At 48.7% G+C, this 27,898-nt stretch overlaps 1 protein-coding gene across 1 annotated transcript; it reads left to right on the top strand.

Annotated features, from left to right (window-relative positions):
• The first annotated feature begins 65 nt into the window (after positions 1-65).
• On the top strand, positions 66-27,898 carry IFT81 (intraflagellar transport 81). The gene is made up of 19 exons (XM_081966221.1): positions 66-196; positions 1,523-1,674; positions 2,587-2,690; positions 4,265-4,445; positions 5,193-5,282; positions 6,305-6,370; positions 6,674-6,784; positions 7,782-7,866; positions 11,685-11,848; positions 13,941-14,036; positions 15,374-15,520; positions 18,421-18,570; positions 19,502-19,630; positions 20,398-20,487; positions 21,320-21,406; positions 21,784-21,855; positions 21,955-22,040; positions 25,089-25,134; positions 26,800-27,898. The coding sequence occupies exons 2-19, from the start codon at positions 1,531-1,533 to the stop codon at positions 26,980-26,982; spliced, it is 2,031 nt and encodes a 676-aa protein (XP_081822347.1). The 5' UTR covers positions 66-196; positions 1,523-1,530; the 3' UTR covers positions 26,983-27,898.

Raw genomic sequence — 27,898 nt, 5'->3', positions numbered from 1 at the left:
GAGAGCGCGCCTTGCCCCGCCCTTCTTCTACGTCATCGCCTGAAAGGGGGCCGTGCCTTCAAGCCGCGCCTCCTTCCCTTCTTGCCTCCCCCCTCCCTCCCGCTCCGACGCCATATTGGTCACGTGCGTGGAACTGTGGCCCCGTCGCCTAGCAACCCGTCGCTAAAGGCCTAGCCGGCTCGGCGCTTTTCCCGAGGTGGGGAAGGGGCGCGAGGGGAGGGGAGGCGGGAAGCGGGAGGGAGGTCTTTGCGGGCCTGCTTAAAAATTGGGGGCGCTGAGGGCCCCCCGCTTCCTTTTAGCCTGAATGGGAGGAGGCTGAGGATGCAGTTGGGGGGGGGGCAGCCCAGGAAGGACCGAGGGGGTCTCGGACCCAAATTTGAGGGGAGCAGAAAAGGAAAATTGTTCTTTATTTTCCTGAGGAGGGAGGGGGAATTCACCCAAATAAGTCAGTTCCCAACTACAAGAAGGGTGGACTACAACTCCCAGAATCCCCCAGCTGGCTGGGCAATTCTGTGCATTGTAGTCCATCCTTCTTGCAGTGGCCCAGTTTGGGAAGCACTGCAAGGAGCCAGTTGGGCCCCCTTTTCTGGGTCTGAATCCCCCCAAATTCACCCATTTTAGGCTGCCAACTATGTCAGTAGAGTAATTGAAAGAAACCCCCTCCCCAATCCACAATTAGAGGGAGGGGGAGGGAAACTTCGCCTTCCCTGCAAATGGGGGGGGGTTGCAGCCCCCAAAGTTGCCCTAATAGCCTAAGCAGCCCAGCCAGGCTGTGGATGAATGTAGACCCTTATAAGTGAGGTGGGTGGGGAAAAAAAATTCTAAAAAAAAAGAATGAATAAATAAATAGCATCAGAGGGTTGGAAGGGGCGTTAGAGGTCATCTAGTCCAACCCCCTGCTCAAGCAGGAGACCCCCTATTAGCATCCGTCCCTTGTGGATATGGCCACACCCACTATGGACAACGGGAATCCAGATGGCATACGAGGAGGAGGAGAGGAGAAAGAAATTCACAACCGATGCAAAGGAAGAGAAAGAGTCCAAGGCATTAAAGCCATTTTTCTTGAGGAAATAGTTTTCTGCATTGAATGGCCTGTTTAAGAGTCTTTAGGGATGTAGTGGCTCAGTGGCTAAGATGCTGAGCTTGTCAATCAGAAAGGGCGGCAGTTTGTCGGTTCGAATCCCTAGCGCCGCGTAACGGAGTGAGCTCCCGTGACTTCTCCCAGCTTCTGCCAACCTAGCAGTTCGAAAGTTGCGTAAAAAATGCAAGTGGAAAAATAGGAACCACCTTTGGCTGGAAGGCAACAGCGTTCCATGCGCCTTCGGGAGTTGAGTCATGCTCCGCATGACCACGGAGACGTCTTCGGATAGTGCTGGGGCAGGGGCTTCTGAGGGTCCTGCCATCACCACCCTCCTTTCCTCATGCTTTGTGCTGTTTGACTGGATTTTTGAGAGACCCCCATATTAGCAGTGACGTCTTCTTCCTTCACCCTTCTGCCTCTTTCTCTTTTCCCCTCTTCTAGACGCCATCATGAGCGACCAACTGAAATTCATCGTTGAGAAGCTCAACAAAGAGCCCTTCAAAAAGAATTTCAACTTAATCACCTTTGACTCTCTGGAATCAACGCAGCTCTTACAGTTGCTGAGCGATGTTCTGGGCGAGATTGACCCCAAGGTACATCAGACTTTGACCAAGACGGCCATCTCTGTTTGGAAAACTTGTGGAGGGATTAGCTGGAAGTGTCAGGCCTGGTTTTTTTCTAGCCTTATCCCAGCTAGTGCCCAGATCTGCATTTTACAGAGCAGGAATGTGAAACTCTATTTCATTGAGGACCGCATCAGGGTTATGGCTGACCTGGGAGGGGGGCGTTGGGAGAGCGTGGCCAGCTTAACGTCACTCATGTGCCTATGGCGGCCTGAGCGCTCTGTCAGTGAAAATGGGTTCCCGAGCTCTGTTTTTGGCTGCAACTTCCTCCTGCAACCCTCTGCCGCGGCCCTCCCGAGCTCCCGAGATTTTGCAGTATCCTTCCCCTGGAGTGGGGAGGGAATGGGGATTTTGCAGTATCCTTCCCCTGGAGTGGGGAGGGAATGGGGATTTTGCAGTATCCTTCCCTGTTACAGAGTGTTGAACTAGGTAATCCTGGGGATCTTTCCCCCCCCAGCTTTACAACTATGGTTTGATCTGATGGCTTGATCCTTTAGACTAGCCTCATCCCAGCTAGTGCCCAGATCTGGCAAATAAAAAAAGTTGGATGTTTTGACCAACTTATCTGCAGGGTGCCACACTGGGGAAGGCTGATGTACCAGAGGCAGATCTGGCTGGCTTGGTGATTTGCCTTGAAACGAAACCCTTTTCTTCTATCTTAAGAGATATGCCTAAGACCATTGAGATCCCGTGAATTTAACCCGTCCTCAAATCATTGAAGGGAAAAGCGCCTCTGATCGCATGATTAATGCTTTCACTTCCTGGAAGTTGCATAGGACATCCCTGGGTTGTGAACATTCATTATATTGGATCCCCTTAAGTTGCACCCAGGAATGTCCTTCATTGTGTCAGTTGTACCTCAACTGTGGTTCAACCTTTCAGCACATCGTTGACATTAGAGAAGAATTGCCAGAACACACAGCGAAACGGATGTTGACCCTACTTGGCATCCTTAAATACAAACCTCCGGGAGGTACCAGTGACTTGTAAGTAGTAGTAGTAGTACCAGTAGTAATAGAGATGATGTATTAAAAGTATATCTTGGAATCCTAGTGGACGACCACTTAAACAGGAGCCAGCCGTGTGCAGCAGCTGCCAAAAAAGCCAACACAGTTCTAGGCTGCATCAACAGAGGGATGGAATCAAGATCACGCAAAGTGTTAATATCGTGACCATCTCAGAAAGTTTGTTTTGTATTATATGTTTCCACCTCAGCAAGTTTACGGATGGACGCGGGAAGAAGTCGCAATAAAACCACCCGGATTCCACTTCCGAACTAACGCTATTGATTTGGGGATTTAATCTGTTCAGGCTGGATCGGAACTGCTGCTGCATAGACTGTATTTTGTTTTCAGTCCCCTTTATACATCCTGCTTAACACTAGAGGGCGCTGCTGTTTTAACACAAAGCACCAGGGACTTTTCCCCCAAGAACTTAAGATATAAAATGGACAGCTCATATTTAGCTGATGAATGGCCAACCCTAACGGTAGCTGCTTCTTAGTTAATTCCCTGAACTGCAGCCATGATTGTGTGGGGGAATTTGCCAGGTTTGTAGAATGGAATAGAATGAATAGAATAGAATAGAATAGAATTCTTTCTTGGCCAAGTGTGATTGGACACGCAAGGAATTTGTCTTCGGTGCAGATGCTCTCAGTAAAAAGACAAGATACATTCGGTAAAAGAATCACAAGGTATAACACTTAGTCGTAGGGTTCAAATCAGCAACCAGGAAACAATATCAATCGTAAGGATGCAAGCAACAAAGTCACAGTCCTGCAGTCATAAGTGGGTGGAAATGGGTGATAGGAACGATGGGAAGACTAATAGTAATAGTAATGCAGCCTTAGTGAATAGTTTGACAGTATTGAGGGAATTATTTCTTTAGCAGAGTGATGGCGTTCGGGGAAAAACCGTCCTTGTGTCTAGTTGTTCTGGTGTGCAGTGCCCTATAGCGTCGTTTTTAGGACAGGAGTTGAAACAATTTATGTCCAGGATGCGAGGGGTCTGTAGATAGTTCCACAGCCCTCTTTTTGACTCGTGCAGTATGTATAGGTCCTCAATGGAAGGCAGGATGGTAGCCATTGTTTTTTCTGCAGTTCTGATTCTCCTCTGAAGTCTTGCAGAGCCAAACCAGTTAGCTATGGAGGTGCAGATGAGAGACTCAATCCTTCCTCTGTAGAACAGAATCAGCAGCTTTTTGGAGAGTTTGAGCTTCCTGAGTTGGTGAAGAAAGAGCATTTTTTCTTGTGCTTTTTTAATGCTGTTTTTGATCTTAGGTGCCCATTTCAGGTTATCTGAAGAGGACGGCATTTGGCATGGGCTAAATTAAATTGGGCACCTGGTTCTGTGGCCAGCCTTTACGTACAACCTCTCAGACATGGCGGCTGAGAAAGGGAGCTATTAATTCATTTGTCTGAATAGATGCAGGGGCTGGGCCTTCACGCAGGCACAGTCTTTGGGAGCTGCTGGCGATGAAAACTGGAAGCTGTGCAAGAAACTGCTCCCTCTTGGCTACCGTTGTTTTAAACCTTGGAATGGTTTTATTCCTGTTCTTGCAGGAGCACCTTCCGTCAAGGCTTAGTTACGGGAAGCAAGCCCGTCGTTCACCCGGTCCTCCATTGGCTCCTTCAGAGGACCACTGAGCTCAAGAAAAGAGCCTACCTGGCCCGCTTCCTGATCAAGATCGATGTGCCAACCGAGTTCCTTCAGGACGACACGGTGGCCGATACCAACAGACAGGTAGCCTGGATCCTGCATTCCTCATCCCTCCTGCAAGGAAACTGGCGCACACAAAAAAATCCATTCAGTGGCGTAAGGCAGGCCAACCGAAGGCAGAGCATGGATAAACCTCTCTGGCTTTCTTTAAATGTGTCATGCTTGATAAGTTTCCATCTGCTGAGATGAGACGTAGCATTTTGCTCTGCTATGTCTTAATGTGTATATTTATTTATTTGCTGATAAATAAATAAAGGGAGACTAGTATAGGTCTATTTCAAGCTATTTATCTCTCATCAGCTAGCCATACCCTTACTGGGATTCGAACCTGGGCTGTTTTTACATATTAGGCTGAGGTCTACGCTTAGGTCAGACCGTAGGCGGCGTAGTTCCAGGCTGTCCAAGGCCAAAATATATATTTGGTATATACATTAATACATAACAGTTATGCATTAAGGTATACATTTTATTTCGGGGGAGGCTAGAAATCATGTTTTTAGGTCATCTAATTGCAAAAAATTTATCCGTGCATTTGGGGTGGTTTTTTTTGTGCTTTGTTCTCTAAATGCAGGACAAAAATGCTTTGGGATTTAATTCATAAGGTTTGATCTCTAAAAAAATGGGTCATTTCAAGAGACAACATACATCTATTAATTTCTTCACCTGTGGTTAGATCAGGGATCCCCGAGGATACAACTCAAGCATGACTGTGCTGAGAATTAATGGATTATAATTTCGGCATTTAAAAAATCATATTTTTCTTTTTGACAGTACGAAGACCTGATGGAAGCGTTCAAAAGCTTACATAAAGAATCTGAGCAGCTCAAAACCTCTGGCTTTTCAACGGCAGAAATAAGAAGGGTAACAAAATGTTGAGATTCCTAAAGGTTTTGAGATTGAGATCTGAAAATGAACATAACATTTCTAAAAACAGCCCAAGCCCCTTCGGTCTAAATTTACACGGTCCTCCAGCTCAGAAATCTTTTATGAGCCCACTGGCCTATTCACAACTACTTGGTTACTTGAAGCCAGGACGAAATGATAATGGAAACCCCTGAAAATGTATAAGTCATAAATCCTGATGCCATTTCTTCACCTCTGCAAATTCTGTAAAGCAGGGATGTCCAACCTTGGCAACTTTAAGACCTGGGGACTTCAGCTTCCAGAATTCCTCAGCTAGCATGATTGGCTGGAGAATTCTGGGAACAAAAGACCACAGGCCTTAAAGTTGCCAAGGTTGGACGTAAGACCTCATTCCTTCTTTGAACACGTTGAGTTGATTCTAATTGTTGTTCTTGTTAGTTGCAAACTCGTGTCTGACTCATCGCAACTCCTTGGACCACGTTCCTCCAGGCCTTCCCGTCCTCTCCCATCCTCTGGAGTCCATTCAAGCTCACACCGACCGCTTCGGTGACTCCATCCAGCCACCTCCTTCTCTGCCGTCCCCTTCTTCTTCTTTTGCCCTCCATCGTTCCCAGCATGAGGCTCTTCTCCAGGGAGTCCTTCTTCCTTCTCATCAGGTGGCCAAAGTCTTTGAGTTTCCTCTTCAGGATCTGACCTTCTAAAGAGCAGTCAGGGTTGATCTCCTCTAGGATTGACCGGTTGGATGGCCTTGCAGTCCAAGGGACTCAATGCAGGAGTCTCCTCCAGCACCAGAGCTCAAAGGCCTCCATTCTTTGGCACTCAGCTTTCCTTATGATCCAACTTTCACAGCCATCCATGGCAACTGGGAAAACCATGGCTAATTCTAATTAGCGCACCTTAAAGTAACACAATTGAAATCCTCAGCTGAATTCACCGATATTCTCTTTGTAGGAGTTTCCGGTTTGCAAGGCTGAATGTTTTCCTTTCTGCCATTGATTTGTGCCTTTTGTCACTCCTAGGATATCACCGCCATGGAAGAGGAGAAAGATCAGCTGATGAAGCGAGTAGAACGGCTGAGGAAGCGGGTAAGTAGGTGGCGGGAGTATATACCCTCTCCCTTGGCCTGGGAGGAATGCAAACAGGAATTAAGGTTTACAAGCTGTGAGCCTGGAGAAGGCATCAGATGTCTCCCAGGAGGAAGAGCCAATCTTCTCCAGGCAGGGCTCCAGAAGGTCTAAAGAACGTGAGCCCCAATGACAACGGAGGAGACGACAGCTCCTCGATGTCTTGAGGACAGGAAAGACGGATGGCGCGAACCTGCGAGACACCCGATCCCCTCGGATGGCTTTCTCAGCTCACTCCCTCGGCTTGTCCCCTTCCTCCCTTAGGTGGAGACCGTGCAGAGCCATCAACGGATGCTGGAAATGGCCCGGCAGCTCCGCGTGGAGAAAGAGCGGGAGGAAAACCTCGCCCACCAGAAGCAAGAGCAGAAAAACCAGGTTTGGTTCTTCCTATTCAAGGTCTTGGGTTTTGTTTCTTTTCCCCCCCAGAGACTCCGCCGGCATTCTTATCAGTTCAATACAGGTAGTCCTCGACTTAAAATGGTTCATTTAGGGACAGAAATGACCACAGCCCTAAAAAAAGTGACTTGGGGCCATTTTTCACACTGACGACCGTTGCAGCGTCACATGAACAAAATTCAGATGCTTGGCAAGGGAACTCACATTTATGACGGTCGCAGAGTCCTGGGTGTTCTGACCGAGGCTTCCTGAGAGGCTGAAGCCAATTCCTTGTCCCGACAAAAACCCCTTTTATTAATTGACCATGAATTCTGCTCCTTCACATTCAGCAAAGTCTTTCCAAGGAGGATTTACAGTCACAGACCTTCTCTGGCTTGGAGAGCTGCCAGGCCAAGATCTGCAGAACTTGGCAAGGGGTCTCGGAGAGTCAGGAACCAATGCAGCGAACTAATGGTCTCCTGCAAACTCCACTCCCCTGTCGGTCCTCTTTTATTCCCTCTGGGAGGGGACATTCACCGTCCACCTGTGGCCTTACTCGGTATATAAATCGAAGACCTCTTGCTGTTCACCTTAACTCCCTTCCTGCTTCCCCCCCTCCCGGGCCTTGGGGAGCAGGGCCCTTGCTTGCCCGCCTTTGGCATGGCAGACTCATCACTTGGCCTCTCTAGGAAGTTTTTCCCCACGGGGGCTTCGCCAACACAACGTTCACCAGGTCCATTTAAAGAAAAGACAAAGAAGAAAAGCTGCCGTGCAGAGTTGGCACAACAGGTGAACAGTTTGTCTTGCCAAATCTGCCACTTCAATGTCCCCCGGTTCCTGGGAGGGTACAGAGAGCCCTTTGTGTGCCTCCTCCAATTTAGCAGTTCTTTCACAGAGATTTCCTCTTGGTTTGGCACGAAGCTATCTTCTTTCCAAAGAATCGGGAGGGAAGAATAACACCCCCTCCCCTCTGTGCTTATCCCCCCCCTCCCTTTAGCTTTTTCACGCAGAGCAGCGACTGCACCGAGTTCAGCTTCAGCTCAAGGATATGCGTCATGCAGCCGTGGATTCAAAGCCAGAAAGTAAGTGGGACTCTTCCCTATCCATCTCTCTCTCTCCCCTCTCTCTCTTTCTCACTCTCTCCTTTCTCACTCACTCACCCTCCTCTCTCTCTCCCCCCCTCTCTTTCTCTCTCTCTCTCTCTCTCTCTCTCTCACACACACACACACACCACTCTGGCTCTTCTGGTCTTCTGCCCAAAACATGCACTTAAAAAACTCCGCACACACAAAAAAAGCAAGAGCTGTCATTTCCCCCTGAATTTACATTTTCATTTCCAGAGTTTGGGCTTGGTGCAATTTCACAGCTTTCTATTTCTGCTGGTCTCGGAGAATCCTATGGGGGCGAAGGATTAATCCCGGGTCTTAAAAAAAAAGAAAAAAAAAAGAAAACCAACAACAACAAATTGATCTACTCAAAGACAGCCCATTATCCTATTTTTAAAACGTTAAGCCCTGAAATATTGCCTTCCCTCTTGGGTTTCTAGCAGGCCTGCATAGCTGAGCCCCCTCCTGTGTAAGCTCGCCTGAGATACGCCTGAGATACGCTCAGGTCTTTTCCTGCTAAGAACCGATGACATCAGCTGTTGACAGAGCTTGAATAACGCTCTGAGTGATGGCCCTTCTCGGATTAAAGTACTTTAAAGTCGCCTGGATTTTCAGCTGGAGTGTTTTAACTCATGGCTGCGAGAGGGAGAGGGTGGGGAAGGTCCCAATTAGCCTCTTGAACCTTTTGCAACGGCGGGAGGAGTCCGCAGTCTTCACACTCAAGAAGGTGCTTTCTTCAAGAGGAAACTGGTGTTTTTCTTTGAAGGCGTTTCGCTTCTCGTCCAAGAAGCTTCATCAGCTCAGTAACAACAGAAACATTAGAACAGGTCACAGAGTTTAGGAAGAAGGCACAACGAACTCAGAGCTGAAGAAGCTTCTTGGAGGAGAAGGGAAGCGTCTTCAGAGAAAAACCACAATAGAATAGAATAGCATAGAATAGCATAGAATAGCATAGAATAGCATAGAATAGCATAGAATAATAGAATAGAATAAATAGAAATAGAATGGGAATAGGAATGGAATGGAATAGGAAGGGGAATAGGAATAGAATAGAATAGAATAGAAAATGAATAGAATAGAATAGGAATAAATAGAAATAGAAATAGAATGGGAATAGGAATGGAATGGAATAGGAATAGGAATAGAATAGAATAACAGAGTTGGAAGGGACCTTGGAGGTCTTCTAGTCCAACCCCCTGCCTAGGCAGGAAACCCTATACCGTTTCAGACAAATGGCTATCCAACATCTTCTTAAAGACTTCCAGTGTTGGGGCATTCACAACTTCTGGAGGCAACTTCTGTTCCACTGATTAATTGTTCTCACTGTCAGGAAATTTCTCCTCAGTTCTAGGTTGCTTCTCTCCTTGATTAGTTTCCACCCATTGCTTCTTGTCCTGCCCTCAGGTGCTTTGGAGAATAGTTTGACTCCCTCTTCCTTGTGGCAACCCCTGAGATATTGGAAGACTGCTATTGTGTCTCCCCTAGTCTTTTTCCCCCCATTAAACTAGACCCAGTTCCTGCAACCGTTCTTCATGTGTTTTAGCCTCCAGTCTCCTAATTATTTTGTTGAAGGTCCAGTTGCCTCTTGAAAAAAGTTCCTTTGGGGAAACTGTGACCTGGATGACTGAGAATCTCCATAAATAGTCTTCACACTATTTTATTTTGGGGGTAAGCTCAGACTGCATATTGTATATATTGTATATTATATTCGTTTTTGTAGATTTTCACGGGTGTAGGTATGCAGGTTTTGATGTATTTGGGTTTTTTCCCATGTAAGTTTGAGAGTATCTTGGTGACGTTTCGATGAGGTTCCACTCGTCGTATATTTTATATATATAGTCTCCCTTTATTTATTTATCAGTACAAATATAACACAAACATATATATATAATACACACACACACACACACATTTTGGCAGGTGCAGTCAGAAACCCTAAATCTTGGGTTGGAGCTCAATTCTGCTGCAGAATTCTTTTTTTTTTCCCCCTGGCAAAAATTGGAAACCGCCGGTGTTTATAGTATCAACAGAACGACTTCAATCTTTGGTCCTTGTCCCTATTTGGTATCAACACAAGGATTAGGAGAATTAGGTTCAAGAATGTCAAAGCAAAAAGAAATCAACAACAGCTCCCATTTATTTTACAAGAGGGTTGACAGGAGCTTTGCGAATATCATCAACAAATGTTCTGACTTCTGCATTTGAAATCAGGGCAAACAGCAAGGGCCTTTTTCTCCGTAGAAAGAGAGTTTCTGTGGGAGGCTTTCCCTAGTATAGAATAGTCTTTATTGTCATTGGCCAAAATAAATACAACGAAATTGGCTTCAGCCTCACTGGTGCAATCCATGGCTACAGAAAAAAGAGGACCTAAAGAATTACGCTGAGCTACATTGGTGACTTAGTGGGATGCGGCGGCTCAGTGGCTAAGACGCTGAGCTTCTCCATCAGGAAGGTGATCGACAGTTCGGCGGTTCGAATCCCGAGCGCCGCGTAACGGAGTGAGCACCCGTGACTTGTCCCAGCTTCTGCCAACCTAGCAGTTCGAAAGGACATAAAAAATGCAAGTAGAAAAATAGGAGCCACCTTTGGTGGGAAGGGAACAGTGTTCTGTGTGCCTTCGGTGTTGAGTCATTCCAGCCACATGACCACGGAGATGTCTTCGGACAGCGCTGGCTCTTCGGCTTTGAAATGGATGGTGCTGCAGAATTTGGACCCCAGGACAAATATCACCATCCAGAACCGAAGTTTTCCTCCCCCGCCATCTGGCTGCTCCCCCCTGTTGTGGCCCGCCAGCAGACAGTGGAGCTGACAGCAGATTCGGGCAGTGAGGAGGGTTGGGGAGGAACCTGGGCCAGTCCTGGAGTCTGGGGAAGGCTCTGATGAGGGCTCTGTGTTGGAGGCAGAGTTGGGGCCAGGACCGTCTGACAGTTATCAGCTGCCTTCAGAGTCAGACATCAGTGAGGCAGAGGAACAGCTGGAGCCTGTTCCCAGTGTGCCCATGAGCAGAGTGGCCAGATGAAGGGAACAGCTAAAGAGGAGGAGTCGACTTGGGAGTAAAGCCACAGGTGGATGATGAAGGGCCCCTCCCATAGGGAATAAAAGAGGAGCGAAAGGGGAGTGGAGTTTGCAGGAGGCAATTAATTTGCTTCATTGGTTCGTGACTCTCTGAGACTCCAAGGAATCTCTCCTTGGTCAGTTTCCATCCATTACTCCTTTCCTGGCCTTTGGGTGCTTTGGGAAATAGCTTGACCCCCTCCTCTCTGTGGCAGCCTCTCCAATATTGGAAGATTGGTCTCATGTCTCCCCTGGTCCTTCTCTTCCCTAGACTATCCATGCCCAGTTCCTGCAACCGTTCATCGTATGTTTTAGCCTCCAATCATTCCCTAATCCTCTTGGTTGCTCTTCTCTGCACTCTTTCTAGAGTCTCAACCTCTTCTTTTATAGTGTGGGGACCAGAGCTGGGTGCATTACTCTACGTGTGGTCTTACTAGGGCTTTATGGAGTGCTATTAGCACCTCCCTTGATCTTGATTCTATCCCTTTCTGAATGCAACTGAGGATTCCTTATTTCTCCAGCTTACTTTTCATCTGCTAAGATGCTGTATCTTTATCTCTGCCAATTGAAACACGGAGGACCTGCTCCCATATTGGCTCCCACAGAAATTAACAGCAATCGGCTGCTCAATTAGCTGGGTCTAAATTACAGTGATTACAGCTTGATGCGAGACACCCCTTCTCCGCCCTCTGTTTAGACACGCGCGGATGTGAGGGTTTTTGTTCTGCTTTGTTGTTCAGGCTTAATGAAGAGTCTTGAAGAAGAGACAAAGTTCAACACTTATTTGGTCTCCGAGAAATTTCCCCGAGAGCTGGAAACAAAGAAACAGTCGCTGCTTCTCCTGCAGAAAGTGGTAGCCGAGCCAGCCATGGGCCAGTCGGATCTCAACGAGCTGGAAGCCAAAGTAAGTGGGCAGGAGGATAAATAGCACTGATGAGGTTACCTAGTTGGGCTGTGGAATGTCTGTAAGAAAACCACCAAGCTCAGAGAGCACCAAGAATCCCACAGTCCGTCCTTCCTTCCTTCCTTCCTTCCTTCCTTCCTTCCTTCCTTCCTTCCTTCCTTCCTTCCTCCTCCTCCTCCTCCCTTCAAACCCAATTCTCTTCTAGCACTGATGAGGTTACCTAGTTGGGTCACGAAACGTCTGCAAGAAACGAAGCACCGGATTGCACAATAATAATAATAATAATAATACTAAGGATCCTTCTTTTTCCTAAATGACTAAAGGCCATTCCATCTATAGAGGATCGTTGCCATTATATTTCTTCCCAGGGGAGGGGGCTCTGGCCAGGTGGCCTCGGAGGGAAGCCTGACCGTAAGAGGGCAGCATAAGCGTGGACATATTCAGAGTCATTCCAGGCTGGTTGGGAAGCATGGGAGCTGTAGCCCACTCCCTTCCGGAGCCACCAGGTTAGCCTAAGATGGCTTAGCATGCCCTCTCTGTTGCGACTGCCCAGGCATTGAAATAGATGGCAGGGGTCAACTCAGGACAATGTTGGGCCTCCCTGGAGATTATCAGAGGGACTGGAACCACCCAACGCCCTCATTCATGAAACGCCCGAAGATTGCAAAGTCAGTTTCCTCCCTCTGGGTCATAAATTCGCCAATCAATATCCATTTCCTTATTAGCAGAAGCCCCAAAGAAGCATCCCCAGTTAACGCGCTTGTCGGCATGCTTATTTTTAGTGAAACACTCAACCTCGAGTCAGGGGCAAAGAAGCCGGCTATCGGTCAGCGTCTCTTTCCGTGGCTTGACCAGCTGAGAAGCGGGGCCATCTGAGCTGGAGCGAAATCCAAGAGATTCGCAAGAGAAACGGATTTAAATTGAGACGTGCGGGGTTTGATCTCGGTTTTCCTGTCCAATAAAACGCCTTTTGATTTACACGGCGTTGTTCGAAGAAGCAGGAATGACAGGAAGGGCTCCGTGGTGTGTCTTTATTTGAAATGATAAATCACAGCAGGCAGGAGGGGGAGGCCCAGACTTTAAAAATACAAATTTGGCTGTCAAATTGGAGACGGCCTTGAAACCAATCTCTGTAGCTTAAGTAATGCAATATGGGCTGCTGTCGTTAAGATTTGCAGCCGCCTCTTCGTGTATTTTCTCAACCTGCAGTTTGGGCCTAATGGATAACAAATCCTTGTTCCCTATAGATTAGCTTTTTACAAGGCTCCTTATTAACTGGTTCTTGATAGAATATAGTCAAGTTTAACTAGGGACGCGGGGGCTCAGGGCTAAGACGCTGCGCTTGTCGATCGGAAAGGTCGGCAGTTCGGCGGTTCGAATCCCCAGCGCCGCATAACGGAGTGAGCTCCCGTGACTTGTCCCAGCTTCTGCCAACCTAGCAGTTCGAAAGCACATAAAAAATGCAAGTAGAAAAACAGGGACCACCTTTGGTGGGAAGGGAACAGCGTTCTGTGCGCCTTCGCCGTTGAGTCATGCCGGCTACATGACCACGGAGACGTCTTCGGACAGCGCTGGCTCTTCGGCTTTGACACAGAGATGAGCACCGCCCCCTAGAGTCAGAAACGACTAGTACAGATGTGCGAGGGGAAGCTTTACCTTTACCTGGTCAAGTTTAAGCGACGAATCCCTGCCTTTTCACCGAATGTATGTTAAGCAGAGGCTGAACCGCTTAAAATCCTGTTACGGGATTTTAACGGGGACTCCTGACCTGAGCGAGTCACTGGACTCCGTAGCCTAACATCCCCTCCCTGCTCTAGACCTTTGGCTGGAGTTGCTCGCTGACGAAAGCTTTAAGCGCTGACAGGCACGCAAGCGAAGTGAAAACACGCGGTGGCCATTTGCTATTTTAAAACTCCCCCGGCATCATCGTAGAAGAGTCTGCTCAAAATTCCAGGAAGTGTCTTTTAGCCGTAACCCTCACCCGAATCCATGATGGAGAAGTTAGCCTATTTCTGGAACTGGCTTCTGCCTGCAAACTTGGGTTTGCCTTCCTTGCGAAAACGTCCTTCTCAAACCTTCTGTCTTTTTGCAGATAAAGGAGGTCAGTGCCCAAATCAACCAATTAATCGAGAAGAGGATGATGAAATACGAACCCATCGATAGTAAATTTTCCATGTACCGGCAACAGGTGAGAAGAAATTCTTGGCAGGGCGAGAAACTGAATGCAGGTAGCCCTTGATTCACGACGCCGAAATTACTGTCGCTAAGCGAGGCGTTTGTTTAAGTGAGTTTTACCCCGTTTGACAACTGTTCCCTGCCCTAGTTGTCACTGCAGTGATAAAGTCAGTGACACGGTTGTTAAGCGAGCCTGTTTGTCAGAAGGCTGCAGAAGGATTTCAGTGACACTGTAGCCGCCGTAAATACGAATCGGTTGATGATAGGGGACCCTAGGGGATGCTGCAACGGTGATAAGAGTGAGCATTTTTCAGTGCCGTTGTAGCTGTGGTCACTAAACGAACTCTCGTTAAGTTGAGGACTGTCTGGTATTGTACACTAGAACCTTAGCCGCTGAGACTCGAAGCGTTGCAGATTTCTTGGCCGATTGGTCGTCGTGTTTGGGAGGATCATGGGATGATTCCAGCCGACCATAATTTTAATAGGTGGAACAAGATCCAGCCTTGGGTAGCGAAGCGATCCGAGGCCTTTTGTTGTTCTGAACCTTGTGTTACAAGGCTAAGTATGCTACATAATGTGCCGATAGGAGAGACCAGTTGGCTCTTTTATATAGAGTGCTGACATCTGTCCGGGGAGCCACGCCAGGAATTCCGAAGTCCTCACTTAGTCAAAAACAGGTGGCTTTCCCTGCCCAGCTCTACGGGACCCTTTTTGTCGCCTCGACTGGAGTGCCCCCGTTGTGCTTTTAGCCCCCTTTGTCACCGTGGGCCCAGGTGAGAGAGGCAAAGGGCTTGGGTGATGCCCAGGCTGACTGGGTGGAAGGTGCCTTCAAAATGACCTGGGCCTATGGCAAAATCTGCCTTTTGAATGGCTGAAAACACCACCAGGATTGGCTTTGACCTGGAGAAGTTTGTCACCTGGGTGGCTGCGTGGTCCTCCTGTGGGTTTTTTCTTTGTGATATGTAGTTCTGCCTTGAACATTATTTGTTCTTGACGTTACATATCAGGGGGCTGTATAGAAAAACTGGCCTCCTTGGGCTTTTATAATCCCACAAGACCCAAGCCACACGAAAGCCACACGTCTTGAAAGTTGCCATCCCTGATTTAAATGATAACTTGCAATGTGCCTTAACATGATGTTAAGGCAACTTTTAAGATGTGTGGACTTCAACTCCCAGACTTCTCCATTCATCATGGGTGGACTTCAACTCCCAGAAGTCCCCATCCAGCATGGATGGACTTCAACTCCCAGAATTCCCCCGCCACCTAAAGCCACTGAGGTTGGCATGCCAGCTCTTTTCCCGGCATCGTCCGACCCCCTCATACTAACCGTTCTGAGAATCCCCACAGGCCTCCATCATCTCACGGAAGAAAACCGCCAAGGCGGAGGAGCTTCAGAGCGCCAAGGAGGAGCTCGCCACCTTGGAGAGGCAAATGATACAGAAGTCGAGCCAGGCTCGGGAGCTGGACGGGACAGAAGTCTTGAAAGGAGACGAGGTAAGGAAGCGGCCATTTTGCCTGGGGTTTCCCAAGATGGCTACCCTTCTTATCTGGAAGAATTCTGGGGGGGGGGATTTATGCCACAAACCTGCCCTACTGCTTTTTAAGTAGTAGACTTGATCTGCTTGCAGGAGCAAAACCCCAGGGAGCCTCTGTGCTTTGCCACTCTGGTGCCAGCAGTGGCTCTACTACACAACAGCAACATGTCCTAATCACAGAGGCCAAAGATCTTATCTGTTTCGTGTCCGCGAGGTTTTAAGCACCTCGCGAACAACTTTGCGTTGTCAACACATCCGATGGGAACGATGGGTTGCGTAGCTAAAATGCGAAGGTAAATTACAGCACCAAATGGAAATGGAAAATTGGGGAGTTGTTGAGTTCATGTCCAGACTGCTGTATGGAGGGAAGAAAAGATGACGGCCGGGAGACCTGCGTGAACAATTTGCAGGTTCGGTTCACACAACAGCTGTTGGTGCTCAGCCAGGGCCTCCTCTGAAGCCATCCGAGCTACGGGTCTTCTCCACCTTTTTGATTGGAGCTCCATCAAAGAACAGGACTCCAAAGGTGTTCTGACTGAGGCTTCCCGAGAGCATGAAGCCAACTCTTTGTACCGAGAAAAACCCCTTTTATTAATTTCCTGTGAATTCTGCTCCTTCACATCCAGCAAAGTCTTTCAAGGGAGGATTTACAGTCACAGACCTTCTCTGGCTTGGAGAGCTGCCAGGCCGATCTCTGCAGAACTTGGCCAGGAGCCTCGGAGAGTCATAAACCAATTAAGTGAACTAATGGTCTCCTGCAAACTCCACTCCCCTTCCGCTCCTCTTTTATTCCCTCTGGGAGGGGCCATTCATCCTCCACCTGTGGGCTTACTCCCTTACTTGACCCCTGTTCTTTAGCTCTTCCCTTCGTCTGGCAGCTCTGCGCATGCGCACACTGGGAACAGGCTCCAGCTGTTCCTCTGCCCCACTGATGTCTGACTCTGAAGACAGCTGATAACTGTCAGACGGCCCTGGCCGTGCTGTGGGAATTAGTTGCTTAGCAGAGTGGTGGTGTTCAGAAAAAACCTGTCCTTGTGTCTCCTTGTTCTGGTGTGCAGTCTCTATAACGTTGTTAATACATTAGACATGAAGTTAGAGCCCTTAATGATTTGTGATGACACCTCAGTCACTTCCAGCCTGTATCCCTCCCCCCCACTCCCAGGGGTTTGAGTGACTGGTATCCCCTTATGGCTTGGCTGTCACTACGTTTGGTGCCCCAATGAATCAAGGCCTTTCCTGCTTGGACTTCTTCTGCATGCCAGCAATTGTATCCTCAGCTGAGGTCTTTACACCTCCTCCTCCCCAGAAAGGTCACCTCAGGCTTATGGTTCTTTCCCCCCCCTCCCCGCCCCTCTTCCCGATGAGGGGGAGCAGGTTATTTTCCGAGGCAAGGAAAGGCCAGCCTTTGTGCAAACGGAGGAAAATAGTGGGTGGGTTTATTTAATAGGTTTTATTTTTTTAAGACGGGGACGCAGTGGCTCAGGGGTTAAGATGATGAGCTTCTCGATCAGCAGTTCAGCGGTTCGAATCCCTAGCGCTGCGTGAGCTCCCGTGACTTGTCCCAGCTTCTGCCAACCTAGCCGTTCGAAAGCACATAAAAAATGCAAGTAGAAAAATAGGGACCACCTTTGGTGGGAAGGGAACGGCCTTCCGTGCGCCTTCGGCGTTGAGTCATGCCGGCCACATGACCACGGAGACGTCTTCGGACAGCGCTGGCTCTTCGCTTGTAGGCAGATTTCTTCTCTGGAAGGCTGTCAACCCTTGCAAATCTCCACAAGCAAACAGAGACCTTTTCCTCCCCCAAAAATGTATGGCATAAAAATATCCTTTTTGTGACTCAATCTGTTTTGGGGTCCCATGCAGCAGGCTCAGAAGCCCCTGCCGTTCGCCAACTTAAACCCGAACGAGCACAATTTTCCTTCGCCCCCCCCCCCATTGCTTTTGCCAACTTGTGCCCTTCCTGCGACCTTCCCCCGGGCGTTGGTGGTGCAGGCAGCAAAGCCAGTTGTTCTTCCAGCCATCGGGACTTTGTCTTTTTTAAACCACGAGACGGTTAAAATCTGGCTTGGCTCCCTGGCTGAAAAGTTTTTACAGCTTTGGGTTTAAAAATAGTTGCCGGAGCCCAGGGAAGGAGAGGAGACCTTGGCAAAAGATGGCAGATGAACTGGCATGGTTTGAAGATGGGATCTCTGCCCAGGAGACTTTTTATAGCGCCTGCAGTTATTGGCGGGCGGGGGTGGGGGGGTATTCTCACCGCAGGTTCATCTCGGACTGTAAGAATTTTTTCTTCAAACGGGACGCTATGTTTTCACGCTGGGGAGGAGAGATTCTGCGCACCCCGGCTGCGCAGCTAACTCTGGCTAACTCTGCTATTGTATTATTGTATTAGAATGTACCATTTTTCCTAGCCTTGTAAATCCTACGTTTCTTAGACTTTTGTCACTAATTCCCACTTTTTCTAGAATATAAACTACCTTGTCCAAATCTTTATTTCTATCCTCCAGCCACTTGTACCATTTCCCCCAAATTAAATAATGCTCTGTTTCTTCCTTTCCTTGGCCAATTTATCCATCTCTGCGTATTCTAGGGTCTTCCCTAATGCAAAATGCAAAGCCTTCGTTTTGGGTGGGATATAAAACACACAAACGCGGATCTTTTAAGTGTCTGTTTTCTATTTCTTCCCAAGAGGGCCTGATATCTCTCTCTCTCCCTCTCCCTCCCTCCCCCCCCTCTCTCTCTCTCTCTCTCTCTCTCTTTTGAAAGAGAAGGGAAAGGGGTATTTGAATAGTCTGTCGCAAGGACCCGAGCTGAACCCAACAATCTTTGCGCGACCAACGGTTGCCCTCTTTCTCGTTTCAGTTCAAGCGGTACGTTAACAAGCTTCGGAGCAAAAACACTCTTTACAAGAAGAAGCGGCTGGAAATAGCCGAGATCTCGGCCGAGTACGGCATCCTCCAGCGGACGGAAGAGCTCCTGAAACAGCGGCACGAAGACATCCAGCAGCAATTGGTAAGCCAGGATTGCCCGTGTGTGTGTGTGTGTGTGTGTGTGTTTGATAGCAACGTCAATGGGAGATCCCAGGGCCCCTCTTAAATTCCAGAAAGGATCCCGGGTAAGCCTGGCAGGGGGAGACGAAGAACGACAAAAAGAACGCTAGCTGGGTTTATGTAACGTGGCTTGTTTGGTCCACGTGTGGTAGAAATCCAGCCCGTCGTGGCGTAGCTAACAACTGGGAGTCAGACAAACCCTGGTCGCAGCTTGTGTGAATCCAGTTATTCTGTCACGGACTGAAACTGAATTGCAGACCCCCAGGGTTACCATGGCCATTTCACGGCCATTTCCGCGATTATATTCTTCTTTGGAAACCAACTGGGGTTTGTAGTTGCTACTTGGGGTTTAAAGCTAGTTTATCTTCTAGAGCAGGGGAGTCTCCTTCCCTTGGTAGCTTCTGAAGACCCCTGGACTTCAACTCCCAGAATTCCCCCAGCCAGCCCTGCAATGCATCCCCACGGAGATAAGATTCCCCCCCCCCCCCCCGCCTTCCTTGGACACTCTTTCGCAAGGCCTCGTTGGTTTTGGCAACGGGCCTGGAGACCCCAGAGTGGGATGAACTCCCCCCTCCCCTCAAGTGGCTTATTTAATTATCTTAATTGTTGCCATGGTGGGGGGAGGGGAGGAATTACTGCTTTTTATTGGTTTTTATATTGGTTTTTTTAATCCATGCAAGCCGCGGGGAAGGGACGCGGTGGCTCAGGGGCTAAGATGCTGAGCTTGTCAATCAGAAAGGTCGGCAGTTCGGCGGTTCAAATCCCTATTGCCACGTAACGGAGTGAGCTCCCGTGACGTGTCCCAGCTTCTGCCAACCTAGCAGTTCTAAAGCACGTAAAAAAATGGCGTAGCTAACAACTGCTAACAGCTGATGTTTCCTTTGTCCCTCCAGCAAGCCATCGAAGACAAGAAGGGCATCTCCGGCTACAGCTACACCCAGGAGGAGCTGGAGAGGGTGTCGGCTGTCAAGAGCGAAATGGATGAAATGAAAGGCCGAACCCTGGACAACATGTCTGACATGGTACTGTCCAGAGGTTTCACAAGGGACAGGGTAGAACGTGTTGCGGCCCGCCAGCAGAGCCGGCAGCCGATTCAGGCAGTGAGGAGGGTTGGGGAGGAACCTGGGCCATTCCTGGAGTCTGGGGAAGGCTCGGATGAGGGCTCTGTGTCGGAGGCAGAGAGGGGGCCAGGGCCGTCTGACAGTTATTAGCTGCCTTCAGAGTCAGAGATCAGTGAGGCAGAGGAACAGCTGGAGCCTGTTCCCAGTGTGCGCATGCGGAGAGTTGGCAGACGAAGGGAGCAGCTAAAGAACAGGGGTCGACTTGGGAGTAAGGCCACAGGTGGACGATGAATGGCCCCTCCCAGAGGGAATAAAAGAGGAGCGGAAGGGGAGTGGAGTTTGCAGGAGACCATTAGTTCGCTTCATTGGTTCGTGACTCTCTGAGGTTCCTTGCCAAGTTTTGCAAATATCGGCCTGGCAGTTCTCCAAGCCAGAGAAAGTCTGTGACCGTAAATCCTCCCTTGAAAGACTTTGCTGGATGTGAAGGAGCAGAATTCACAGCCAATTAATAAAAGGGTTTTTTGTCGGGATAAGGAGTTGGCTTCAGGCTCTCGGGAAGCCTCGGTCAGAACAGAACAAGCCTGCCCTAACCTGACCCCTCCCTCTGCCATCTCTTACACCCAGCATGCTGCAACCCGGCTTCCTTCTAAATGTGGCAGGGTCCTTCCTGGTCTACTTCATCTCCCATTCAGCAGGCTCACTCACCGCACCGCCTTCCTTCCCCACAGGTGAAAAAACTGAACACTTTGGTAGCCGATAAAAAGTCAAGCTTGGCCCCCATCATCAAAGACCTCAGGCAGCTGCGGCAGAGGTGCCAGGTGAGTGCAGGCACTGCGCAGGGATGTGGCTGGCCCTATAATGCACCGGGTTGCTTTCAGGAAGAGGGGCTCAGCTATACGAACTAAGGTCTCAGGAAGAACCTGTAGTAAAAAATACTAAAGAAAAGGTTTAAAAAAAAACATCGCAGAGCTGATCTTTGGAACTTTTTTTTTACTTTTTAAGCATTTTTTTTTACTTTTTAAGTTTTTTTTTTTTTTACTCTAGGTTCTCCAGAAACGCAGGGGTGGGGTGGGGCTCCGTTTTTTTCTCCCAAAACGGGGGTGCGTGGGCGGTGCTGAGGAAGGAAGGAAAGAATGAAAGAATGAAAAAGAGTGGGAGGGAGGGGAAAAGGAGGGGAAGGAAGGAGTACGAACCTGGCACTAGACACAGCTTCAGAGGATAATCCAGGGTTGGGAGGGACCTGGAGGTCATCTAGTCCAACCCTGCTCCAGCAGGACATGGTTAAAAGGGAGCTTCGGTCTTTCGATCCCCCGGTTACATGACTACATAGCCACGCCCACCCATGCTCCACCAAGCCACGCCCACAGAACCGGTAGTAAAAAAAAAATTAGATTTCACCACTGGGCTGCGATGGCCTGTCCTACAAACCAGGGTTGAAAAACAGAGTTGAGCACCGTCCGCACAGACCCAGCAGCTGCCGGGTTTCCTGTAACAAGCCCCCAAGGAAGCTAAGAATCTTTCCTGCAGAGCTCAGGGCTCTCCTGGATTTAGGTAGGGGCCTTCTGTGCACCAATTGCTGAGCTTGGGCTTGCCAGGGGCCACCTGTTGTATCCACACACTATTTTTGACCCCCCCCCCTCCTCTCCCCAGGAATTAACCCAAGAATGTGAAGAGAAGAAATCTCAGTACGACAGTTGCGCTGCTGGATTGGAAAGCAAGCGATCGTCCCTGGAGCAGGTAGGGAAAGAAAGAAAGAGAGAGAGAGAGAGAGAGAGAGAGAGAGGGAGAGGGAGAGGGAGGAGGAAAATATCCGGCCCAAACATCATTTCTAATGTTGGATTTTCCCCCTTACCAGAGGGAGCCCCCTTGTGGGGTGCTGTGAAGCCATTACCATGGCCACTCCGCTGCGCTGTACAGTAGAAGCCATTTTACGGCAGTACAGTAGAATCCATTTGAAGGAACAACAGGCTGTATCTTAACAGAACACACCCCCCGAGTGATGTCAGGGGTGTCTTATTGTCGGCTGATTGTTGGAGCTACCAGTTTGCTCCCAGCTGATTGTCGCCCGAACCGGTAAAATCCCACCCCTGAAAATATCCCTTTTCTTCCATCAGGAGGTGAAGAGTCTTCGGGAGGAATGCTTACAGGAAGAAAGCAACTATCATCAGATCAACTGCACGAAAATGGTGTGTGCTGGCGAAAGAAACTGGGATTTTTTTTTTTCCTGGCAGGAAGGAGGGCTCTTGGAGGTCTAAATCCATATTTATTGATTGATTTATTTTTAGATTTCCGAAGCTCAGCTGCAGCGTGTCAAAGACGAGGTGAAAATGTATGTTTCTTCGGATCAGCAGGAAAGAAAGAAGGCAGTCAGGTACAGAGTCCCTCGGAGCGGGCCTTTCTATTAAATCCATAATAATGAAATCATCGGCATTGACACAATCCCCACCCGTCAATTGCAAAAGGCAGCTGGGCTCGTAACAGCTGACATCCGGCGATGATAACGTTTTACACCCTCAAACATCCACATCTGCCTATCTAAGGTGCTTGGGAAAGATTCAGTGTTGTTGCTGTTAGTTGCGAAGTCGTGTCTGACCCATCGCAACCCCATGGCAACGTTCCTCCAGGCCTTCCTGTCCTCTCCCATCCTCTGGAGTCCATTGAAGCTCACGCCGACTGCTTCAGTGACTCCATCCAGCCACCTCCTTCTCTGTCGTCCCCTTCTTCTTTTGCCCTCCATTGTTCCCAGCATGAGGCTCTTCTCCAGGGAGTCCTTCCTTCTCATTAGGTGGCCAAAGTCTTTTCCTCTTCAGGATCTGGCCTTCTAAAGAGCAGTCAGGGTTGATCTCCTCTAGGACTAATGGATTGGATCGCCTTGCACTCCATCTTTCCTATCCATCCATCCATCCATATCTTTTCTAAAACAGCTAAACAGCACTTGTGCCCCTGGGTTCTCTCTCGGAGCTTCAATGAAAGGGCAGCCAGGGACAATGAGCAGATTACATCTCTAAATATTTGCAGTGGATTTTATTATCTGTCTGAAGGGAGGAAAGGAAGCTGAGTGAGGAGGAGAAACAGGTCAACAGTGAGCAAAAGGACATTAGCAGAGAACTTCCTGCCTGGATGAGCTCATGTGTCTGGGTCAGTTTAGTGATTTGTGTGTTTCATTTTGTTTAGGATTTCTCTTGGCCTGTAGCCGTATCAGGTACTTTACAGCAGCGTTTTTCAGTCTGGGCCACTTGAAGACGTCTGGACTTCAACTCCCAGAATTCCCCTAATGCTGGCTGGGGGATTCTGGGAGTTGAAGTCCACACGTCTTCAAGTGGCCCAGATTGAAAAACGCTGCTTTAGAGCGATTGCTTTGTAGACTTTTGAAGGAAAACGTTGTTGGGGTATCTGAGCAGAACGTTCAAAGTTCTCAGAGTCAGGAGGAAGAGTTTGAATGTTTCTGGACATCCAAAATGACTATAAGGTAAAGGTTCCCCTCGCACATGTGTGCTAGTCGTTCCCAACTCTAGGGGGCGCTGCTCATCTCCCTTTCAAAGCCAAAGAGCCAGCACTGTCCGAAGACGTCTCCGTGGTCATGTGGCCGGCATGACTCAACGCCGAAGGTGCATGGAACGCTGTTCCTTTCCCACCAAAGGTGCTTCCTATTTTTCTACTTGCATTTTTTAACGTGCTTTTGAACTGCTCGGTTGGCAGAAGCTGGGACGAGTCACGGGAGCTCACTCCGTTACGCGGTGGGGCTAGGGATTCAAACCGCCAAATTTCTGATTGACAAGCTCAGCGTCTTAGCCACTGAGCCACCGCGTCCTCAACTCACTCACCTGTCCCAGTTCTACCCCAAATTTGAAAGTGGGAGAAGCACTCTCCCGTCGCGAGGGATTCCACACTGCACATACCTGCCGTGTTCAGCTGTAACGTTCCTGCATTTCTATGGAATTTACCACCCCATTAATGAAGTCCGTGCTACAAGGGTGGAGTGAGTGAGCCAGCCCTCCCCCCAAAAAACCAACCCACCCAACTTCTCTTCGTCGGACAAGCTGACAACCTGCGTAGCCCAGCAAATGACTTTCTCCCAAATCCTCCGGTAAGCCCTGGAATGGAAGCCGCATTCCGACAACCCATAAACATCGTCCCCCGAAGTCGGGAACCAGAAGTCCCCTCCTTCTCCTGATCCCTTTCCCCATCGCCGTTCCATGGAGTCAGCCGTCAGGAATGCGAGAAGTTAATTTGGCTCTCTAAAAATAGCGCTCCCTTTTCAAAATTAAGCGGCATTCTTTCCAAGCATCGTTTAAATAGCCAAGAAAAGAAAACAATCTGGCTTCGGGAGCCGGCCTTTTTTTAAAAAAAAGAAAGAAGGAAAAAAAAAAGCAGAAAAATAAACAGATCTGCGAATCCTTGGAGGGATCCTAAGGTAAGGGCCTTGAAGGTGAGGGCCCTCCTTTTGCCAAAAGAAGCAAAGAGAAGATCTTGACCTCCGAGTGGAAAATGTGTTCCTGACGCAAATATCTCCTCTCCCATCGGAAAGTGCCGTTGGGGGGGGGGGGCAGCCTGGAAAATGAGATCTAAACGTCTTGGTAGTAGAAGGAAAGAAAGGAGGTCACCTGTTGGGTACGAAGGATCAGGTCCACACATGCGAAGGTCCAACAAAACCGATTTATTGCTACTAATGGCTGTGCACCAGAATCTTCTCAGCTCCTCTTAGGAGTTAGAGGCAGTTCTCTCCGGAATGCAAGGGGAACTGTTAACTTATGGCTTCAGAGAGATTCTGGGCTAGTGCCTCTTTTCACTCCGCCCTCGGCTTATGCCACTCCTTCCCCTACATCAGGGGTAACAAACTTGATTCAATTGAGGGCCGCATCGGGGTTGTGTTTGACCTTGGGGGGCTGGGATGGGCGGGGCCATCTTGATGTCACTCATGTCGGAGGCATCTGTGGTGGCTGAGCACTCTGCCAGCACAAACGGGTTCTCGAGCTCCGTTTCCATCTGCAACGGCCTCCTGCAAGAATTGCCAGGCGAAGGGAACAGCTAAGGAACAGGGGTCGATTCAGGTTGGAAGGCCACAGGTGGACGATGAATGGCCCCTCCCAGAGGAAATAAAGGAGGAGCGGAAGGGGAGTGGAGTTTGCAGGAGACCATCAGTTCGCTTCATTGGTTTGTGACTCTCTGAGACTCCTTGCCAAGCCAGAGAAGGTCTGTGACTGTAAATCCTCCTTTGAAAGACTTTGTTGGAGGTGAATGAGCAGAATTCACAGTCAGTTAATAAAAGGGTTTTTTGTTGGGACCAGGAGTTGGCTCCAGGCTCTTAGGAAGTCTCTGTCAGAACATAACCTACCTTAAGGAGCTCTTCGTCCAAAGTGCTTCCTGCATTTTAAAATTCCGATCTAATGCTTGTTCTTACATTGCTTATTTTCCATAGGGATCAATATTCCAAGATGATCGCCGAACAAGAAAACCTTGGAAAGGTAGGAGGGGGATAAACACGGTTGATTTCTGTTTTCTGATCGTCCAAACGTGGCCACTTCGGGACCTGTGGACTTCAACTCCCAGAATTCCCCAGCCAGCCTCCCCGGGAGTTGGATGTCCACAAGTCTTCAAGTGACCCAGATTGGACACCTCTAGTTTATACAAATGCGTAGCAGGCCCAGCTCCTAAAAACGGTAGGGAAGTTGCCTTCTTAAAATAAACGACGCAAACAGTTGCAAAGTCAGCTTTTGCCTGAGCTAATGGACCATCCCTTACCCAAGGCATCTTCGGCACAAAACCTCAGAGAGAAGACGTTGTTTTGCCAGATCGGTGGCACACACAGCAGTCGGCCGCAGATAAACGCGGTACTTAGTGGCCGCGCTGTCCTATTTTTACAAAAAGGACGTGCAATCCGTTTTCTATCTCCTCTTTCTTGGCAGTTGGCTCTGGAGTCGCATGTAGAAAGAATTTGTTTTTCCAACCGAGGGTCTTTTGATGTTCTTGCAAACCGGTCACCTCCGTGTTGCTCTTCCCAAGGAGATCTGTCGTTGCAACTTTTAAGGCGGTCTCGAGTTTCCAAAACATGATATTTATCCGCTGTGTGGACTTGAGCCGAGGCGTTATCTAAACTTTTCCTGATGTTGTTTAAGGCAATCGGGTAAACAGCTTTTTTTTTCTAAAAAAAAAAAGATAAACAAGAAAGGAAAGCCCAAAAGAATAAAGGAATGAAGATTATTTGGAAGTGCTTACATAACTTTAAAACTCTGCTTTGGCTCTGGGGTTGAAAGGAGGATTTCATTCCACTTTGAAGCAACCTAGTTAGCTGCCGAAGACTTCTGAATGGAGGCACAGGGGGACTGTAAGTAAATAAACCCACGGATCAGGACCCCTCCCTGAGTGATGCGCTGGCCTAGAGGTGGAACTCTCGCCTCACAATCAGGAGGCTGTCAGTTCGATCCCAGGTAGAGGCAGCTATTTCTCTCTCTGGGCACAATGAGAATTTATCTGCTGAACAAAACTCCACATTGGCGACAGGAAGGGCAACTGGCCAGTAAACACTCTGCTAGCTCCATTCACTTGTCCAGTCTCCACCCCACAAGGGATTCTGGGGTCGTTAAAAGAGATGATTATCAGGACCCCTCCCTAAACAGCATCTCTCTCTCTCTCTCCCTCCCTTCCTCCCTCTCTCTCCCCCCTCTCTCTCTTTCTTACTCTCTCCTTTCTCTTTCTTTCTCACTCACTCTCCTCTCTCTTTCTCACTCTCTCCTCTCTCTTTTTCTCTCTCTCTTTCTCTCTCCTCACTCACTCTCCTCTTTCTTTCTCTTTCTCTTTCCTCTCTTTCTCACTCTTTCTCTCTTTCTCACATTCTCCCCCCCCTCTCTCTCTTTCACTCTCTCTTCTCTTTCTCTCACTCTCTTTCTCTCTCCTCACTCACTCTCTTTCTTACTCTCCTCTTTCTCTCTCTCACACACTCTTCTCACTCTCACTCTCTCCTCTCTTTCTCTCTCATTCTCACTCACTCTCCTCTCCCTTTCTCACTCTCTCCTCTCTCTTTTGTCTCTCTCTCATTCTCCCCACTCGCTCTCCTCTTTCCTTCTTTCTCTCTCTCACTCTCCACTTTCTCTTTCTCTCTCCTCTCTCTCCTCTCTCTCTTTTGATATCAGAAACTGCGAGAGAAGCAGAAATCTGTCAGGGAAAGCCACGGCCCCAACCTGAAGCAAGTCAAAATGTGGCGAGACCTCCAGCTTCTGATGGAGTGCAAAAGGGAATGTTTTCTCAAGCAACAGAACCCGGCTTCGGTGGGCCAGGTCATCCAGGAAGACGGAGAAGACCGCCTGGTCTTGTGAAAGCAACTTGCCCGACACCTAGGTCATCCCGGCAGAGCCATTCTTGCCGCAGCCAATGTTGGCCAGGGTTTAGGATGGTTTTGAAGCAAATGAGATGGAGTTCAGCTAAAAAGTTCTTGTCTCAACTAGAACAGGGTTGGGGTGGGTGGGCTTCGTTTGTTCCTTCGGGGGTGGTGGTTTTTTTTTACATCTGATGGAGGGACCGGCCTTCCCTCGGTCGAAAGTCAACTGAAGGGTTAAAGCATTGAGACGTTGGCACAGGTGCAATTCCATTCAAACGTAAGAGTTCATGCCAGAGAAGCAGGGAGACAGAAATCAGGATAGTGTTGACATCTGGGGTTTGTAGATGCCGTGACACCAAGCCAGGACCAAGTCACACAGGTCCCCCCCCAACTCAGGAGCATCATTTTCACCACTGGCTAAATTCCTAAATTCCCTTTTCACAATTCCAGCAACCAAGTTGAGGAAGGACTTTGGCGCATATATATATATATATTTGAAGGGGGAGAAAAATGCACAAACTACAAGGACGTAGTAGACCCAGCTTCCTGTAGCCCACCGATGTGTAAACCCTGAGGAGGTCCTTGGTTCTCCTCGGAGCTGCCTCCCCACCCTCTGTTAAAAGTTCAAAACGCAGGCAACACAATTTCCTTAATTCTCCTGGACCCAAAGCAAAGCCTCCTCACCATAGAATCTGAAATTCCCGGGCCTTCTTTCATTTGCTTGACTTTTATTGAGTCCACTTCCGAATGTTTATTTTTGTGTTGAATTTTTTTTTTTTGAAAGATTCCCTTCTCGCGGTTATTACGTGGCTGACTTCCTGGTGGCCTTCGGCCTGCCTGGCTTGTCTCTCTCCAAACTGGCTGATCCTTCTTTGTCCTTTGCCTCGAAAGACAATAAAGTTATTTGCAGCGTC

This window comes from Natrix helvetica (genome assembly GCF_964273705.1).
Source record: "Natrix helvetica genome assembly, chromosome: 14".
Classification (NCBI taxonomy): Eukaryota; Metazoa; Chordata; class Lepidosauria; order Squamata; family Natricidae; genus Natrix; species Natrix helvetica.
This window is presented reverse-complemented; position numbering and strand designations above follow the sequence as displayed.